The sequence below is a fragment of the Peromyscus eremicus genome, chromosome 1 (assembly GCF_949786415.1).
Source record: "Peromyscus eremicus chromosome 1, PerEre_H2_v1, whole genome shotgun sequence".
Taxonomy (NCBI): Eukaryota; Metazoa; Chordata; class Mammalia; order Rodentia; family Cricetidae; genus Peromyscus; species Peromyscus eremicus.
In genome coordinates, this window is record NC_081416.1 from 121,911,304 (window position 1) to 121,932,639 (window position 21,336).

General features: G+C 39.6%; 1 protein-coding gene across 1 annotated transcript in view; it reads right to left on the reverse strand.

Annotated features, from left to right (window-relative positions):
* The window catches only part of Agbl1 (AGBL carboxypeptidase 1), a 765,743-nt gene that overhangs the window by 733,259 nt on the left and 11,148 nt on the right, over nucleotides 1-21,336 (reverse strand). Inside the window, exon 5 of the mRNA XM_059270317.1 lies at nucleotides 20,664-20,757. Within this exon, the coding sequence (XP_059126300.1) occupies nucleotides 20,664-20,757 (94 nt within the window). The remainder of the gene's footprint in view (nucleotides 1-20,663; nucleotides 20,758-21,336) is intronic.

A 21,336-nucleotide genomic window follows, 5' to 3' on the forward strand; every position in this document is an offset into this window, starting at 1 on the left:
CGTGTGAGAGGTCCTTCAGAATTGCTCCTTGTCACACACACCTGAGAAGTAGCCAAAATGGGGAACATCATTAAGTGGCAATGGTAAAGTAACAAAACAAGACTGAATGCTATGGCTTGGATGTTAATCGCCCATATATATTTGAACACTGGGTCACCAGCTGGTGGCGCTGTTTTGAAAGGTTGTAGAACTTCTAAAGGACTTTTTACTGGATGAAGGCGATTTCTGGGAGCAGGCAGGCCTTGGGGTTTTACAACCCCACCATGTGGTCTGCTTCCTGATTGCAATAGAAATGTGACCAGCTCCCCAGTTCCTGCTACTCAGTCCTCCTCATCTTGGTGAACTATACCCACAAACTAGGACCTTAATAATGCAAACCCTTCATCCCTTAGTGATTTCTTATCAGGTATTTGGTCACAGCCAGGAGGAAAGTCATGAATACAATAGCCATCAGTGCCAGCCTCCTCCATGCTCCTACTCCCAGAACCCAAAGTGATAAAACAGCAATGATTTTTGTTTCCATTTTGAGTCCATCAATCTGACCCTAGAGATCCTGCTATACTATATTTAAGAAGAAACCAATGGGACTGCTTCTGATTTTAAACTAATACTAGTATTGATCATACACTAATACACATGTTTCTGTGAGAATAATACAGCAGAAAAAGCTACTCTTCAATTCAAAGATGGAAGGAGTCAATTTTATGAATATTCAAAGAGTACTTCTGACAGAAAAAAATGTAATGAGAAAAAGGATGTTCACTCGAGGGATATTCCAGAGGACGCTTGTGTCTAAGATACAAGAGCGAGTTGACATGAGGCTGTAAATCTAAGATCATACAAAATGGAAAATAGGTAAAATGCATAGTAATGGGTTTGAGACTTGGTGGTTGCCAACTGCAGGCAAGATTCAGCAGAAACTGAATTATTTAAATTGAAACAAAAGTAGAGAATTTACCTAAAATGCAAAAAAATAGGTTGTTGTTGTTTTTGCTTTTTGCTTTTTAAGTAAAGTGACAAAATATTCTAGGAGAAAGAGAGGAGGAGGGAGGGGAGAAGAGGAGATAGAAGAAAACATAAGGCAATAGAGAGAGAAAAGACCTTAGATGTATCCACTGTCTATCTGTCTCCATCTTCCATCACAATCTATCTGTACTGTTGCTTTGAACAGCCAACCATTTCTTTTCCTTGCCCAAATGCTGCTACATATATTCTAAAGCTTGTTTCCCTGTCCAAGTAACAATGCTTTGTTCCATCTTCCATTTCTCATCCCTAACACTGAGAACTGAAGTCAGGCTCATCCATCAAAACCCCTCTCCATGTCCTCTTTGAATGAACGAAGGTATGACTTGATTACTGATGATGTGCTGTTAATTTTCACACAAGCCAGACAGTGTACTAAAAATATATTCTAGACTAGGTAGTACTCAATAATTCCCATTTAGTTTAAATTTTCGTAATTACAAAAGTGATGCCTGATAATTACAGAAAACATTAATAACCTACAGTCCCATGACCCAGAAGTGTTGGCATCCTCCTTTGAATATTTCACTGTTCATGTCTTCCTCCCAGCTTTTATAAGTGATATAATAAGATGTAATTGACACACAATAAGTTGGACACATTTATATACAATTTGATGAGACTTGACAACGCATAAACCTTTGGCCAAAATTGAGATGAGGAACAACCCACAGAAGTCTCCTTGTGTTCCTACATAGTTCTCTCACCCTGACTTCACCCCGATTCCCTATCTCCAGACAGCTACCAGTGCTTTCCCTTACCTTATCTTATTCTAAAATTTAGTAAATATGGAAACACATAGTATGCATTTTGTCTGGATTTTTTCTCAGTGCAATTTTTTCTCTTTATTATTAGTGTTTAGGTTAGCATACAAAGTAACAGACATTTTTATACATCTCAGTGGCATCTTCATGCATGTATATCGTTATGCTTTGTTTACATTAGTTCCTCTCCCTCCATTAACTCCACTTTGCTTTTTTTAATCACATGTATTTCTTATACTTCCTATATCTTTAATTCTCTTCCTTCCCTCACATGAACTGCTCCTAGTGCCATGACCTACTCATACATACATATACAATATACATATACACACATATAATTTGAAATGCAGCTTCCTGATATAAGAGAAAACATGGTATTTGTCTGAGTCTGACTGACTTCACTTAACATAATGATTTCCAGTTGCAATCATTTTCCTGGAAATGTCATGATGTCATTTTTCTTTTCTAATGCATAAAATCTCTTGAACACACATACTACTTTTTCAATCTATTCATTTTTTGATGGACATCAGGCTGATCCCACTTTCTGGATGTTGTGAGGAGCCCAACAATAAACATGCACCTCAGTACAATTATTTTGATGTTGACTCATGCTGTAGCCTTTACAAATAATGTATTTTGGTTGCTGATCAATATCTCATTGTATGAAAACATTACAGTTTATCTGCACATCAGCCAGTGGATATTAGGATTATCTCCTGTTTTTCATTATTGCAAATAGAGTTGCTATGAACATTGTGACCACATCTTCATAAGGATATGTGCCTTCCTTTCTACTGGGTAGTTACCTAGAAAAGGAATGCTTAGATCACATGGTAGGTATGTGTTTAATTTTAATAAACCATTTTCTGTTATTATTTTATATTTCGTATTCCCACCAGCAGTGAGTGAGAGTCCTGGTTCTTCACCAGCTTTCCTAACTCCTCTGATATTTTTCTTAGTATTTTTTGAGATTATAATTTAATTATAACATTTCTCCCTTCCTTTTTTTCTTTCCAAACTCTCCCATATGCCCCTTCCCCTCTCCTTCAAATTCTTGGCCACTTTTCTCATCAGTTGTTATTGTATTTGTGTGTGTGTGTGTGTGTGTGTGTGTTGTATGTGTGTGCATGTATTCCTAAATATAACCTGCTCAGTCTGAATAACGTTATTTGTATGTACGTTTTCAGGGATGACTGTTTGGCATTGGGCATCCAATTGATGTGCTCCAAATCCCAGCTTTCCTCAGTTGCACGTAGTTCTTTGTTTAAGGTTGAGGCCTTATTGGCTTTTTCCCATCCAGTCTGTCATGTCCACTGATGTCATCTTTCCCTCTTGTTGAGTGGGTCTTAAGTGAAATCAGAGAGCTGTTGGTTACCACCAAGGTATGCGTACTACTACTGTACCCTTAGGGTTACCATACCATGGTGGTCATTTGTGTGGTTCATAGGCATCATCACTTGCTAGTCTTTTTAATCATAATCTTTTAAAAGTTCTCTATTTGCTGTTATATTATGCTGATATATATGTATGTATGTACATATGTATGTATGTATGTATATCCCTAATGAAATATATGCATGAGCTTGTTTCTATTTGTGTCTCTTTTGGTAATATATATGTTCAAAACTTATGTCCATTTTCAATTGAATGCTTCATTTTCTTTTCTAATTTTAAACATTGGTTATATATACAAGATAAGTTACACCTTTTATGAGATACATGATTGACAAATATCTCTCAGCCTGTGCCATGTATTATCATGATCTTAATAAAAGCTTTTTGAGATTCAGGAGTTTTTAATATTAATGAAATACAATTTATCTAAATAATTTTCGCCTAGACAACAATCACAAAAGCTCCATTTCTTTTCTTCCAGACATTACACGGGTGTGATTTAGAGAGTTATGTTTATTATTACTATACTTTTTATGTTAAGTCCTTATGGTGTGAAATATAAGCCAAAATTTATCCTTTGCATATGATTTTCCTGTTTTCTAAGCACCATTTATTAATCAGACACTTGTTTCTCTGTGGAATACCTATGCCAAAAATGAACTGTCCAAATATCTGTAGGTTGATTTCTGAACTGCTTGTTCTGTTCCGTTAATCTGCTTGTCAATGCTGGCATCACTACCATAGTCCTGATTACTGGAGGTTTATTTTAACACCTGAAATCAAGTGCTTTTACTCTTCCAACTTTGTACTTCTCTTTCAAAATTGCCTTAGCGATTCTAGATCCTCTGCATTCCCAAGTGAATTTCTAAATCAATGTATAAGTTTATAATGAAAAGGAAATGGATAACTTGTACTGGGAGTGCATTGGATCTATAGCTCAACTGAAGGAAAACTGACGTTTTAACTCTAACAAGCCCTCCGAGCCGTTAGTTCTACTTGCCCAGGTACTGTTTATTTTGTCTCTGCAGAGTTGTGAACTTTGCAGTAAACATGTCTTTTTCATCTATTCTCAGATACATCCCTATTTACTCAACCATTTAATGTGATTGGAAATCAAAAGCAATCTTCAGATTCAATGCTATCCCAATAAAAATTTCATCGCACTTCTGAGCAGAGAGTTCATAAGAGAATAAATACAAATGTCTAATAAACATTTTTAAAATGTTCAACATCATTAGCTATCCTGCAAATATGATTTAAAACTACTTTGAGACGTTGTGGCATAATCTTTTTGTACACTGTAAAGATGTGTCTCTGCTAAGACACCTTCTGATTGGTTTCATAAAGAGCTGAATGACCAATAGCTAGGCAGGAGAGGATAGGAGGGACTTCTGGGGAGAAAGGAACTCGGGGGATGTCGGAAGACATTGCTGGCTTGTCAGAGGTCACAGCCTTCCCATGGTCTAGCAGCTTATCTCAATAGCTTTGAAACCTGGAGCTCCCTCTCTTCAGCAAAGCTTTCTACTCTCTATCTGCCCTTATCTGGAGAATGTCCCTGGGCCTGGAGGACTGACCTTATCTAAAAAGCTGTCTCTAAACCAGATGCCTGATTCATCTTTAGCTTGACCCTTGACACAGATCCCTGCTAGTCCTAGGGGCTCTGCTATAGGACTCTACTGCCACATACTAAGCCTTGAGATAGAAGCATGCCACTCAATGCAAATTAGGGTCTTTCCCCCGGGCTCCCCAATCCTATATATTCCTGATATTCTGAAATGAAATTGAGCTGATTCACTGAAATGTGTCTCCTGGAGGGCTGTGTCTATTCGTGCTCATGGGGAGTCAAAGCTTCCTGTTGCCCCATCTGCCTCTTTCCCCTCTAGGCCTGGTAGTTGATTTCTGAACTGCTTGTTCTGTTGTGTTCTGTTCCATTAATCTGTTTGTCAACGTTTGCATCACGACCACAGTCCTGATTACTGGAGCTTTATTTTAACACTTGAAATCAAGTGCTATTACTCTCCCAACTTAGTACTTCTCTTTCAAAATTGCCTTGGTGATTTTAGATCCTCTGCATTCCCAAGTGAATTTTTAAATCAGTGTATAAGTTTATAATACTGGTGGCCCAGTGGGGAAAGAGGACCCCCATGAAGGGAAGAATCAGAGGCAGGGAATTTGCTGGTGAGACACTGAGGAAGTCAGACATACATTGTATTGAGGAAAGGTAACAAGCCATATGGCAGAATGCAGATTAATAGATATGGGTTAATTTAAGTTAAAAGAGCTAGTTGGAAACAAGCCTAAGCTAAAGACAAGCTTTCATAATTAATAAGTCTCCATGTCATTATTTGGGAGCTGGTGGTCCAAAGAAAGTCTGACCACATTGAGATTCCTTTTCCCTCCAATCAGAATGGCCAAGATTTTAAAAAAATGATAATAAATGCTGGTGAAGATGTGGGTGAAAAGGGAACCCTCATTCACTGTTCAGTAGGTATAAACTGGTGAAGCTATTTTGGAAATTACCATGGAGGTTTTTGGGGAGGCTAAAACCATAATTATCATCTGACTCGGATATACTATGCCTGGGCATATATCCAAATAATTATATACCTTACCATAAAAATACCTGCACACACATGTTCATCACTGCTCTGTTCACAATTGTTATGAAATGGAAACAGGCTAGCTGTCTATCATCTGTGAGTGAATAATGAAAATCCAGTACATATGCACAATGTAATTCTACTCATTACTAAAGAATAATGTAATTACAAATTTTTAGAGAAATGGATATATCTACAAAAATGTTATACTGAGTGAGATCATCCAGGACCAGAAAGACAAATAACATGTACTCTCACTCACATGTATATCATAACTTTGAATATTTAGATTTCTGTCCTTAGTTGGAAGGGGTATCTCTAAAGGCCCAAAAGTAACAAAGGGACCATGGGATGTGCAGGGGAGGCCTTGTGAGGGACAGGAAAGCATGGGTGATATGAAAGTAGGAAGCATACACTAAGCAAGGATTTAAATAAGATTGGGGTAGGGGATAAAGGAAAGGAGGGAAAGTCAATTAAAACTTGTGATGTGTAAACAAGCCATGCAGAAACCTACTACTTTATAAGCTAACTGAATTTATATAGTAATAATTTTTTTAAAAAAGTTTAAATGGAGGTACTCATTTTTGGTACACAATGCTGCTCTAAGAAGCCATAACTTTAAAAAAAAAAAAAAAAGAAAGAAAAGAAAAAGAAAAAAACAGTGCTGGCTGTGGACCATCTTCCTATGACTGGGTGGCCATGAAACCCCCAGAGGTTCCAGAAACAATTCAGACATTCCTGTTGCTCTTGGTTACTGGCCAGAGCTAGATAGCAAGACCCCAGTGGCTAAATGCACCCCACATACTTTGGATACAGAAAAATCAGGATTGTCTGGGATATAAGCTGGTGGCTCCCATACACAGTGCCAGAAGGCAGGAGGGAAACTTCATCTGTGGCCCTATCCAGCTGTCAAAGCAGCATGTTACAATACCAGCATGCAGACAGAGTGTGTTCACTGATGCAGTCATGACACACTGTGGTAAATAATTACTTGCTGATTCGATATGAGACCAGCTCACTGGAAGGAATACAAGCCAGAATCTATAAATCAAGTCAACAGATTATGACTGTCCAAATGTGACCTGTGCATGCTAAACTCGATGGGGAAATGCCCACAAGACCTCAACCCTACACAAAGAACTATAGGCAACTGAAGCAAGCTGGGAGTAGAAGAGGCGGTCCTCCCTGAGGAAGAGCACACCAATTGGTTGTCCAGTGCCAAATGATCAGCCCTGAAAATACACATGAGTAACATTACACAGACTTATGTTATGTTTATGTTTACAAATATGCAATAGCAGTTAGTGAAAAAAAAAATAGGCCATGAAGTTGAAGAAGAGCTGAGAGAGGTGTACGAGACGGTTTAGAAAGATGAAGAGGGAAGGAGAATTATATTACAAATCTCAAAAATAAAAAATAAATCCAAAATGAAATGAAGTATCTCATTAGCCACTTTCATCAAAAAAAATAATAAAGTAGTCAGTAATAATAAAAAAAAAAAAAGTGAAAACATGTGCGTGTACACATGTAGACTCATGCTGCTCTTGACCTTAATCAGAGAAGCTTCTCATTATTGGGGGTGATGGTTAATGTAGAGACTCATCACTGGCCAAAGTACTGAGAATTAGTGACTGTTGAGTCCTCAATCCTAAACAGGATATCTATAACACCCACTCCAAAGCCCAGGAAAGAGGAGCCAGAAAGATCATAAGAGCCACAGGATGGGGAGAGGTGCTGAGAAGCGCTAGTTTCTGGATCTGACGAGGCCATGGCAGTCAAGAACACACCATAGTGGTAGCTACCTGCAAAAAATAAGGAAGTGAAAGTAGGAAGGGAGGAAGAAGAGGGAGTGGAAAGGAAATGGGAGAGTATAATAGGAGATGGTCATGATCCTATTGTGTTACAGGTAAGCCCAAAATTAACAAAAATACATTTTAATAGGATGTTTTTAAAGAACACTATTTTTAAGTTTTGTTTTTGTTTTATTTTGTTTTACTTCCCAGTAGCTTAATGAACCATTTCGAGATAAAGCTTATGTTTGCCTACTGGTCTCAGAGCCTTGCTATGCACTACATCACAGAGACACTGCACATCCACAGTGACTGCTGCTCTAATCACAATAGAGAGGAAATGAAGCCAGTCTAGAAGTCCATGAACTGACGAAAATGGAACTGTACATATACACAATGGAATGTTAAATTTTTTTTTTGGTGATCTTTTTATGACCTGGTAATAACAGTTTGCTAAAATTAAGTTATGGATATTGCATCTATTCATAAGGAATACTAGTTGGTTGGTTTTGGTTGTTGTTTCATTCTGTTTTATTTTCCCTTGCCTATTTACAGTATCACCAGAATGCTGGATAAACTGAAACTAGTCCCTGTTATAAAGTTTTCTGCAGGAGTTTGTGCACAATTTCTATTACTCAGTTTCCTCAACTGTGAACTGGAAGAAGACTCACTCATTTTCTTACTCATATTCTCTCCCTCTCTCCTTTCCCCACCCATCCCTCTCTTCCTCTGTTCTCTACCCAGCACTCTTAGCTCCAGTACTCTGTCCTATAAATTCTAGGCACATTGAACCCTCCAAACTTCATATTGGCTCAATTCTATCTCCTTAACTACAGGTGGGGCTGCACCTGGATCCTCACTACCAATGTCCCCTGCACTATCCCTTGGGAGTTCAGACAGTCATAAGGGGCAATACAGGAACGCACCTTTCAGGGACCACTATTTGATATTGCCGATGTTTGTATGTTTAAAAGCATTGTTTTATCTATATTTCTTACATGTGGCAAGAAAAATCTATCCCTAGTTTTCTCATCTTGACCTGAGTCATTACATATTTTTACATGAATTTGAAACTGATATTTTTTAGTCAATATTTTTATTGCAAGCAGTTTTCCAAGACAAACCTCTTTCCCTAGTCTGTTTTTGTGTTTTGCTATATAACACTGTTATATATAAACATATCACATTTACTAAGGATTCTGTTACTGAATTTTTCTGTTTATATCATTTCTGATTATAAATAACACTGTGATTGATATTTATAAGCATGAGTCTTCATATAACTTTCACAAAAATTATTTAGGACAGATTTCAAGAAGTGAAAAAAATTGAGTTGAGTAATGGAACTTCCTTCTAACCTTTGTAAACTTCACCCTATTGTTTTCATGAATGTGTTGTCTACATTCCCACCAGTAGGAAAATGTCCATCTTAGTGAATCCTCACCAACAGTAAATTTTATCGGATTTCAAAATCTTTGCTGCTCTAATTTATAAAATTGGTGCTTTCATCTAAACTACATTTTTGGATTATTGAAGAATTAAATTTATGTGAGTTTATTTTTTCTTTCTTTGAGAATAAGATATTCCTATTATTTTCTACTAAGATAATAGTTTTTTAGATCAATTTGGATGAGCTTTCTACTTCATACTCTTGCATTATACTCCAACTAGGCATTAAATTGTATGTGTGTGTATATGTGTGTGTGTGTGTGTGTGTGTGTGTGTGTTTGCATATACATGCCTGTACATCCATGAGTAAATGTGTGTGGTTTTGTGTTTCCAGTTTTTCTTCTGTCTCTATTCAGAAGTGCCTGTTTTTTGTTTTTTTTTTTATAACCTTAGCATCTGGGAAATACCTTACTTCATACCTAAAGCTTCTTTCCTTGTAAATTCTCCTCTGCCAGTTTCTGAGTACACTGAGACCCCACCCTGCCTTCATGAATTCTCCATCATAATGGCATTTGTCTTGCTCATTTGAATGCTGATGTGTTATGTATCATCTACAAGCTCCTTGAGGGCAAGAGCCATTTCTTTTCATCTCAAATCCCACACATCTCTGCTAAAAATAAAATCTTCAAATACTATTGAATGAATAAGTTAATGGTTGAAAGGATGAACCTCAGGTAAACTGAAGCATCAGTACTCATTAACGTAACTGGCATTTACTGAATACCTATGATGTACCATCTGAACGACATTCAAACTTAATTCATAATAATTCACTCCTTTTAAATAGCCATCTATTGTTCCCTATTTTTCTCATCAGCTCTGTTGAATATAACTGATGATCACACTGAGATCTCGTTTCAAAATAGCACTGTAATTGAACAAAGCAGAAAGCCCTCATCCCGAAATCTCTGCCTAAACTTTTGAAAACAATTAGCTTTCAGTAACTATGCACAATGGCTTCCTCTGGGCTTTTTCCTTTCTGGCTGACTGGATGCTTTTATTTGTTGAACATACTCAGCCCCAAGACACCATACCGCATCACTCTCAGCTCTACAAGAAAAGAGCTTCCCCAATTTGCGTTATGATCTTATGGTTGTGGTATGTAACTATGAAATCATCCCCTATGTGGCCATGGCCTATTAGAAATACCAGTCCCATATGAGCAAAGAATGATGGTCCCAAGAGTGTTTCCTATTAAGAGTCTTTCTCTACTTCTCTTCAGTCCCTTGAAATGCTCCCCAGCATATACATGGTTGTTTACAATCTTGTAAAGAAGGTGTAACCTGTAGGAAAATAGGAAGATACAAACTTGGGTATGAAATATTACTATACCAAGCTGGGCTCAAAGACTTATTTCTTTGGCAAGTAAAGGTATCCAAGAGTCTGCCTCATATCAAGACGGAAAAGGGCCAGGTAACTATGGAGAGGTGAAATATAAAGAAGCTTTGAGCAGATACAAAAGGAAATGGGAAGAAAGTCACAAGGGACATATAGAACATGTCAGTTCCCCCTCGTACACATAGGACCCAGGATGCTTGCTCTGTTTTGTGTGGAATTCTATCTAATATCAGTATATTATCCCAATTGTGACTCCCCCATCATGTCATCATGAGGAAAAATGCTATATCAACAGTGAAAATTATCTACTTGCCATAAGTGAAAGAATGGTCTTAGAATCTCTGGGCATCCCAGCCACACATAAGTCCCAGAGCCACCCCTCCCCAGGACATCTAGACTACTTCACTCAGGTGACAAGAGATCAGAGGGCTCTTCAGATGGAGGAAAAGGAAGGACTGAGCCTCAAGCTCCCAGTGCTGCTAGACTAAGCTTCTCTAGGCCCCAAATGGATACTTTGCACAGATTTCAAGGAAGAACCAAGCAGACACCCTGACTAGCAAAATCATATAAGAACATTTTTAGGGAGTAGAAAACCCATCCACTTCACAAGCCCAAGACTGGATCAGAATGGGCCTTTGTGTCACAGACAGTGCATTTTAAATGTTGCATAGATTTAGAAGCTTAAGGACAAAAAAAATCTTCTGTTGTTTGTAAATCTTCAATGTCTACTTCCAAGGTAAATGTATCAAATATCAAATAAAAGTTCTAAGGCACATCTGTTTTGTATTACGCAGCAGGGTGCCATTTCATAATGACATATGTCTTGAAGCTCATTAGGAGTTTGATGAGCTTCTCCTTGTTTCACTGACCTCACCTTAGATGAAGGAGATGGACAAGAAGGAAAGTTCCTTGGAAGCTTCCAGCTTTCAATCCTGTGACTTGAATATCTATGACTGGCCCTAACAGAAAGAGGTCACTGGCTTCTGAAGAAGATGAAAGGGATTTCAACCCTAGGCCTCACTGCCAGGGTTTAATTCATGTAGGAAACTATTCATTCCACTATCAACTACAGGCTTGGAGTCAGGTTGCAGAGGCTATAATCACTTTGTCAGTAAGTCGAGCCCATGGTGTACATCCCCAATATCAGCACTTGTGAAGCTGGGCTGGAATTTTTTTTTGTTCCCATTCCAAAGTATTTGAGTCCAAGTGCTCCGAAGCACATAGCCTCTGAATCACCAATATGAGCCCATGCCCTGGAAAACCCAGAGTCCACTTATATTGAATGGAAGGTTATAATGCTTTTAATGGTAATAGAAGCAAAGAACACCCAGGAGAATAAGTAGCTATTTCAAGAAACAGAAGAATCTGTTTCCTGTAACTTGAATCCCCACTCTCTCAGTGACAAAGTAGCTGTGTCACCTAAGTTGCTATGATCACAAGGAAACTATTAGCTTCAGCTGAGTCTCCATTCATCTATCAGCTACTGTGATCAAGTAAAATGGAATGGTATGCTGGCTAGAGAAAGTCCAGAAGGCTTGACTTTGGAAAGACAGTGATTCAGGGAGGAGAAGAAGTATGGGACATTTTTCTAGCTCATAAACTGAAGATGAAATCACCATAAATAGCTGCCAATGAAGCAATGCCCAGTAATCCTGCACTCAGGCAAAACTCAAATGCCAAAGAGGCCTGGCAGGCAGAAGCTCGAGAGGGAGAGGCTCACTAACACTATTCTAAGTACAGGGAGCCATTAGGACAGCCAACGGGACACTAAACTGAAGAATTTGCTTACGAGGCTTGTTAGAAACCCAAACACAATGTTGCCTCCTGTTGCCAAGGTATTTAATCGCAGGTCCTCTAGAGCACAGAAGACTACCTGCAATTATGCCAAGATAGTCTATGGCCCAAAGACCCCTGATCTTGAAAGATAAATCCCAGCATTATAGACCTGCTGCAAGGAGTGATGATATTGAAGAAGACCTCTTGTGTAAGGATGAGGCCAGCATAGTCCAGAACACAATTCTTGACTTTCCATATTATTGGGGAAGCTTCAGAGACAATGCCAGTGAAGAATGGGGAAACAATCTTAGCCTATTGATAATCCTGAATCTTCTTTCTCAATATGTGGTGCAATGACCAGGGAATACAATGGAGTTGAAGAAGCAGCTTCCGCCAAGAAAACGCTAATTGACTTAAAAGTCTGTGAGGCGTGGCAAGCTATCAGAGTTTGGAAGCTATTGTATACTGGTAACATCTGATAAGTCATCTGCAACTTTGGTATAAACATTATGGTATGAAGACCCAGCAGGATCAGAGAGAATGTAGCTATGCTTTGGGAAATGTCAAGTAGACACGGACATCATCACTACTAAAAGCCTGAAGCCATGGAAGTGAGAGAAGAAGGGGACCACTGGAAGCAGAAAATGTTGAGGCATGGAACAACACAAGCTCTTCTATGTAGCTGGAGTTTTCTCCAGTCCTGCCTTGTCCAGGGTTAGGACAAATCTCTCTCACCCGCCAGTCCTACAGTTGCTCATACCCAACCCAGTAAACACACAGAGACTTATATTTTTTATAAACTGTATGACCATGGCAGGCTTCTTGCTAACTGTTCTTATATCTTAAATCAACCAATTTCTATTAACCTATAAGTTGCCACGTGGCTCGTGGCTTACTGGTACCTTACATCTCGCTTTTCATGGTGGCGGCTGGCAGCGTCTCTCTGCCTCAGCCTTCCACTTCCCAGAATTCTCTGCTCTCCTTGTCCCGCCTATACTTCTTGCCTGGCTACTGGCTAATCAGCATTTTATTTATACAGAGCCATATCCACAGCACTTCCCCTTTTCTTTTTTTTTAAAGGAAGGTTTTAACTTTCACATAGTAAAATTACATATAACAAAACAATTATCAAGCAAGAATTAGAGTTACAATATCTAGTCTATTTATAATATCTAGTTATGTTTGTGAGTCTAAGGTTTCATATCTAACTTATCTTTTATCATAACTAGGGAAATTATAATTATCCAGTCTTCAACTACATCAAAGATCTCAGAAGGATATACTATTATCTGAGAAATGAGAGAAGGACGCAAGCAACTTTTGGAGTCTTGCAACAGTAGACAGAGACAGCTGGCAGCTGGACAGTCATCCAAAGTTCCTCTGTAAAGTTGGGGCATCTGTCTTCAGCCCACAGGCCTAGAGTCTCTCAGTCACTTCTCTCTGTGTCCTGTAGAATGTCTGGCAGTTTCCTCTACAAAGCAGGAACCTGAAGGACCATTTTGCCAAGCAAAGTTCAGTGGTCACCTTCCTATGGGTCCTGCATGTCCAGTCGATGCATTTTTTCAAGCACTCCAGGCAAGAACAGTTTCTTGTCCAAATGGCTATTTTTGCCAAGAAGAAGATAAACTCCATATAGAGTGTCTTTGATGCTCATCCTCCTCTCTGAAGTAAAACAATGCTGCCAGGAGCAGACATGTCTCATATCCAGAAAGTCTAAATTTTTTAAAAACATTTTAGATGTCATATTCTGTAGGTCTTTGAAGTGTTTGAAGATTACCTATTTGAAATATATCTGTGTATACCTAGAAAACTTAACTAACATGGTACAAGTTTAACTATCATAGAAGACTAATTATTAATCTGTATTTCTTAATTATCCATTACAATTTTAAATGAGCTATACAAACATAATACCTTAAAAAAAGCATAAATATATACACAGTATAACAAAATTAACTTTAAATTTGTAGCAATAAACTAAAATCTATACCAATGTAAAACATTTTAAACAAGTCATTGTTCTTTAAAAGTAGGTTCAACAAACTATCCTTTCATCTTATCATATTTATATTATATCCCCTTTTTTTCTTTAGAAAGAGATTGCATTTATAATCAACCTGTTTTAAATAAAAATATTGGTTTTTCTCTGCCCCATACCAGAGGGCTCTTCTGATATGGAACACAAGAATCTCTTAACCTTTTATTTCAGGAATATGCTTCAGTTTAGAGAAGGAGTGAGCCAATTCCATCTCCAAAGCCAGCTTGGTATATTTGGGAATTTGAGTGTAGTTTTTCTTACTACTTCCTGCTGGAGGGGGGGGTGCTGTATCTTATGGGGACACAAAGAAAATTTTAGGCTTATGGGGTAGTCCATGAGGCTGTATTGTCTGAGCCAGTTGCCTTGAAACCATTCTGGATTTTGGATCATCTGGGCCATGTTGTCATTGGAGACCTTTTAGGGGGTCTTGGCTGGTCAAACCTGATGTATCTTAATCTGGAACAAATCCATAGCCTCTGATGTTCTATGGAAACAAAAGCAGAGCTTCCTTTCCAAAGCAACATATCCTTAGATCCAAATTTTGAAGTCAAGGTATCTTTAAAATATACATATTGGCTTAACTCAACAGCTTTTACAATCAAATGTTTTTTTGCAGTTAAGAATCCCAAAGACAACACAATGTAAATTCTCTGTGTGATATCCATCTTTATGTGGCTTATTTTTTTATATTATCTTTACTGTCTCTTTAAAGACTTTATTTTTAAAAACTATCTATTTTTTATATAACTGTATATATTTCTTTTTTCTCTCTTTCAAGCCTATGTGCATTTTTCACACATTGTAAAGCATTTAAAGTCTTATTCCATACGAATCTGTCTTATTGTGAATCTATTGTTTTAAACTGTAGCATTTGTAAGACCGAAACAGCCACTGTGGCTGGTGGCTGGTGGCTCCGCCCTCCTCAGCTTCCCAACATGGCGGTGGTACATTTACTGCCAGCTCTGGGAGCCATCAACTCTTAGAAACGGTAGTTCTGTGCTTTTATCAAAGCAGAGTATAGCCCAGAAACCTCTTTTTTTTTCTTTTTTGTACTAGCAAAGACTAAATCCACCACACAGAGTAATGTGCCACTTGTAGGTGCCTCATTCCCACCATACTGCCAGTCAAATGAGCATGCCAGGAATCCACCATAGTAGCTTAAACCTGCAGGCTGTCGCTAACTTGAGAGAGACACCTAGGAAGCTGTTTTTAGCTCTGTTTTAGAATCTTCTTTCTCAGGTTTTGGGTAGAAACTCTTGCCCCACGTTGGGCACCATTTGTAACTGGAGTTTTCTCTAGTCCTGCATGGTCCATGGTCAGGACAAATCTCTCTCACCCGCCAGTCCCACAGCTGCTCAGACCCAACTGAGTAAACACACAGAGACTTATATTTCTTATAAACTGTATGGCCATGGCAGGCTTCGTGCTAACTGTTCTTATGTCTTAAATCAACCAATTTCTATTATTCTATAAGTTGCCATGTGGCTCATGGCTTACTGGTACCTTACATCTCGCTTTTCATGGTGGCAGCTGGCAGCGTCTCTCTGCCTCAGCCATCCACTTCCCAGAATTCTCTGCTCTCCTTGTCCCGCCTATACTTCTTGCCTGGCTACTGGCCAATCAGCATTTTATTTATACAGAGTGATATCCACAGCACTTCTAAGTCACAGGGAGTTGAGCAGCTGTGGGTAATTGATCACCTTTGCCTCAGGACATTTTCTTGCTTAGTGAGTTTGGACTGCTTAAGGCCAGCTTTGTGCAGATAAACAAACTGGTCCACCCATGGACCAAGCTTGTTCTCTGCCTTAGGATCATTTTCTTCTCTCGATTTCTATAGCCCACCCCACAGATTCTACCAGCACAGGCAACCTAACTCAAAGAGAAGCAACATTTTCATATCAGTACTTCCCCCCACTCCTGCAATGCCCTTCAACTTTTGAATCTTTCCTTCTGCCAACCTGTCAGCTCCCCCGGACAACACTAACCAAGACACAGGGCTCTAACACTTCCCTTCCCTCCAGTGAGCAAAACCGTGCTCCCTTTCAAGCTGAGGCTCCAGCTTCTCTTCTCTTGACTGACTTCTCCAAGGTTCTTCAGTCCCTCATATCACACAGTTCTTGGTAGAGTGGCCACATGAGTTTTCAGGTATGTTTAGACACATGGCAGAAGCCTCCATGTAGATCCAGCATGGGATCACGAACAAAGATGACACTAAATATGAAGTGACTTATTCAACAGATGCTGAAGTTCACTTATTCATATGTTAGAATCCACCAACATCTTTTAGTTAAAATAGTTCTTTTGATGCATATTCTGACATCATACATACTAACGTTGGAGTGATACAGAGATAGTTAGCATAGTCTCTGCCCAAAAAAAACACACAAAGCAAACTTTGTGAAGAGTTTCCAACATTAGTAGGTAGAAACACTAATTGCCCTGATTTACTCATTACATATTGCATGCTTGCATCAAATTATCACATAGTACCTTACAAAGAAGAATGATTATTATGTGCAAACCTTTTAATTTGAATTTTAATTAAGATCTTTGAATTTAGTTAAGAATCTACCATAGGAGCTAGACCCTGTGGGGAAAAACAAGGATGTGGTTCAGTTTCTATTTTGATAAGCAGAGAATTTAGAGGGAAGAGAAGACACTCAGGCACCACTGTATAAGGTTAAGTACAAAGTGGGTGGAAGGAAAGGACGAACAAGATTCCAGAGCGTCTTTGAGGAGAGATGGTTCCCTCTCCCCGACTCCCCCAACACAGAGGCTGGGTAGCTGTTTTATCCTTTGATAAAGCGGCAACACCATGCCCGGAGCAAAGCCACACATAGAGACAGCTGGCTCGATAATGTAGTAAGAAGTGGATGGGGGATAAATGAAGCACATTCTTGAAGGTTTCTAGTCAGGGAAGACAACTTAGAGGGCTGTAATAGCCTTCCAAGTCTGACCATGACTGTTCAGACCAAAACGGCAGACATGGGGAGCAAAGGGAAGAGAGAAGACACAAGCAAACACAACAGTACATTGGTGAAGAGTGCCAACACGGTGGGCATCTAGCAAATGAAGGAAGACTGGAATGGCTGCCCTCCAGGCATGCAAGCTGGAACAAGACCACAGGAGGAGGTTCATGATATTGCCACACAGGCCCTTTCTCCCTAGCAAGGCTGGAACTGCGGTCATAAATCTTTCCCTGAGTATCATTGGAGATCGGAGGACAGCTGCGTGTCTATTTTAGGGATGCATAGGAGAAGTAGAGCAGGTTTAATCTCCACAGGAGGAAGGAGTCACAGTGGCACCACACTGGGCACCCACTCTCACAAAGGCATCCTGGAATCTCTCCCATAGCTTGCAAGGTTTTGCAGGATGATACTCAGGAGGGCTATTCATGTCCTACAGGTGTACTACCATATCCTTCCCTGGAAGAACCCTCAAAACCTCCTGGTATGCAAGTGCAGGAAATTAAGTGGAATTTATTGGGGTTCATCTTAGTTGAGATTTGGGAGATGGTGCTTATGGAAGCTGTCTGGCCTCAGGCAGGCAGCCTATCACCTAGCTGTATCTCTATTACAGGTGATTGACATATCCTAGCATGTCAAATCCCACAGACTTTTCTAGCCATTATTTCTAATGTCTACAACAAACCTATAAGGTAAGACTTGACATTCACACTTTGAGGAATGTCAGAGTCAGTTAAGGGAGGTGAGACAGTTCACAAAAGAACCAGCTAGAGGTGCTAGGGGGTGTCTTCTGGTTTCGGGGCCTTCATTTCTTATCTTCTAGCTAGAAAGTGGGGGTTTAAAGGACTGGAGATTAGAACACAAAGTAGCTTTGGGGAAAAATTCAAAAGCAGGGAGAATAGCTATTTAGCCTTTGAGAGGAAATGGCCATTCAATTGAAGAGAAAGATTCCCTATCATTAAGCAAATTGTTCCATGGATATGAACCACTTAGACGGTAAAAGAAATTTAAGCAAACTTTAACTACTTATGGTTGTCTTACATATGGTGGTTTTAGAGATATAACACTGGAAATAGACTGCAAGATACGCCAACGGTGCTTTAAAAGCTGAGGCTCATGTATCAGGCAGCGTTGAAATCCTGGCTCTTTCACTTAAATCCCCACCAGGTTACTCAGCTTCTTTCAGCTTCTGTTGTTTTCCCCTGTAAATTTAGACACAATAATAGCACCTGCCTCAAAGACAAAAAGAGGCTCAAATGAGATAAGGCATGCTAAGAGCTGAACGCTGTGCTAGGCACCTAATCAACACTCTGGCGATGGCAGCCACATTGGGAAGAGGCCTCTCCTCTGTGACCTTTGGTTTTTAGTTCAGCATTTTGCTTAAGAATGGGGACCATCTGGCACAAAATTTCTAAGACTGACCAGACATACCAGAAATGGTATGGCGCTTAAAAAAATACCTGAGATCCTTGGCAATTTCCTATTCTTAGGAGCATCCCGCCTCTGTTGATCTCTGGTTCTGAGGCCCTTTGATCAGATCTGTACCTGAACTTGACTTTTTGCAAGAGGAAAGGAAAGCGATGCAGAGGGCCACGGTAGTTGTCCCTCAGAAGGGGACGTCTATGCTTTAATGACTTGTGATTGTCTTACATATGGTGCTTTTGTTGCTGTGTCCTCCCAATCTTGGCTTTAATAACAAAGAGAACAGAAGCCATCAGGAGTGGAACCATAGGGCCACATGCCTTGAGACCCAAGGTTAACTGACAAGGACAAGGACAACATGGTGCTCATGGCAAGGAAGAGATTACTGGGAGAGGCTCATCTGTACAAGGGCACAGTGAACAGTACATTGATTTTCACATAGTATACGAGAAAAAACAAACAATTGCAACAGAATCTTAGGGACACCAATATGACCAGGACAGGAGTGTAAAGCTCGTGTGTTAGTGACCAAAGGACACGTTGAGACTGCAGATCTCAGCCACAAAGGCAGTGCACAGCATCAAAGTTAAACATACCCAAGAGCTGAACATCCCAATGGGCACAGACAACTAAGGACAAGCTGTGTTCTCCACCAGCATTTTTCACTGCCACCCACAGCTTCTTAAAATCTAGACTGTAGGCCCACAAGAGGAATGCAATACAAAGGAAGGAATCATGGACTAAAGAATCACTAATCTGACTTGATTCCTGATGAGAATTTTTGTCATCTGACACAATGGACATTTAAGACCAAAATAAAGTAAAGCTACAGGAAAAATAAAGGGGTTCTTTCTACCCCTGGTTTTGACCCTGAGGTTTTTCACCGACTATATAAGTGAGCCTTGGTAGAGTTGTGTTGACTCCTACTTTGCAACAAATTTCCACTTTAGAGTGTAAATATCCAAAATGAAATGCATACTGGTCTAGCCCCTTTTAAAAGGTAGTATGTAAGAAGCAGCATTTCCTGGCCAAATTGGTCTTGGAATGGAGCACACTACAGAGATAGGCCCAGTGTGTATAAGTTTTACAAAAAAGGCTCTGGGAAGCTGTACAGTAAAGAAACCTATCTCACTTTGTTTAACCCAGAACTTCTCAATTTATTTGATGGGGCCATTTTTTTTTTTTTTTGGCTGATATGAAATGTATTTCACTTCAGGAAATGCTGGTGTAGAGAACCATAGGTGAGAATGGATGATGATGGCGTAACTGTGGTGACCCAAGAGAAAAATAATCAGGTGAAACGCGAGCCTAAGATTGATGCTAGGATGCAGAAAATATCATGGCTGGGCATGGAAATGCGACTTGCCAAATGACCCCATATATCTTAGAAATTGGCTGAATTTCTTCTAATATTCTCTCAAGGTCCTCGCTGAGTCACTCCCATAAATGATGGATCTTAATGGTGCCGAATATCTCTAAAGCCTTTATGTGAAACCATCTCCCTTTTTAACTTAGTGATTCACTCCACTCCAGGATGCAGAGGCAGAGAGAGAAGAGGCCAGGTTTCGTTCTCCAGTCATAAAACCACATAACAAGAGCAGCACACAACCATGATGAACTATTAGAAGGCTCGGAATTCATCTAAGAAGTTGAACTGGATGATTCTTCGGAGACCCTGTCACTTCTGGGCTATCTTGTGAGGATTATGCTCATTTATCACTGCAGGTAAAAAGGATTTATCTGAATGCACCAGACCAAAATCAAGAACAACAACAAAAGAGAACATGAGGTTTCCAGTCTGAATGATACGGATTTAAACTTCACCTCTGCCATTCCCTAGCATTGTAACCTTAGATCAAGCGCTCTCTGCATTTTAGCTTAAAAGTTCTACATTCATTTGGAATTATTATGGGGATAAGAGGAAATGAGAAACTTGGGAGGAGGTAGAGATGCAGACTGATGTGGGATACAGACACCATACATCTCCAAGGAAGAAGGTATTAACAGATTGGACCAGAAAAATCAAGGTCTAAGGGCGGCCATCTTTATCTTGCCATCCATCACACAGTGCCCAGGGGCACCAGGAACATGCCCTGTACCTGATTGTCATGGTGTGCTTTCGGGTGTAAGGAGAAATGACCTTGAAGAGCAGCTCCATCGCTCCGTTAATGCCCAGCATGGCTCCTGTGGTGACTGAAGACAAAAACACCATAGTAAGTAGCTGTTGTCACAAGAAGATGTGTTAATACAACTTAGATTTAATCACTGACAACTTTAAGGGGGTTAATACATGTCAGTGAAAAATAAAACAACAAAATTAAAAGCCTCTTTCAGTAGCCTAGTAAGTGAGGTAGCTCTTTCTTTCTACCTCAGTTTCAAGTTCTCTATTTTAACACTTGAATCCCCCAAGCCTGAGGCAACGAGTTGATTGGCCTCTACTAGAATACCAATAGAAGAATGAGTCCTTATGCTCCAAGGTAACCAGCCTGAGAATATTTCCCTTTTCATTCAGTTGTGTGGGGGGAGGGGGGGTAATTAAAACATGGTCATAGATCTGAATGATAGAAAGTCAAAGGAACACCAGATAGATAAAAATTTTCAGTTGCCACTGCCATCTCCCAGGATGCCCCAGCTTCTTTCCAATATGGTCCATACCCCTTCTCACCTCAGCTGAATTTGAGAAGAGCACAGAAGAGGAAGCCAGGAGATACAGAAATGTATGCGGGGACAAGGAAGTGAAAGGAAGAAAAATGGTCCCCTGATAAAGTGACT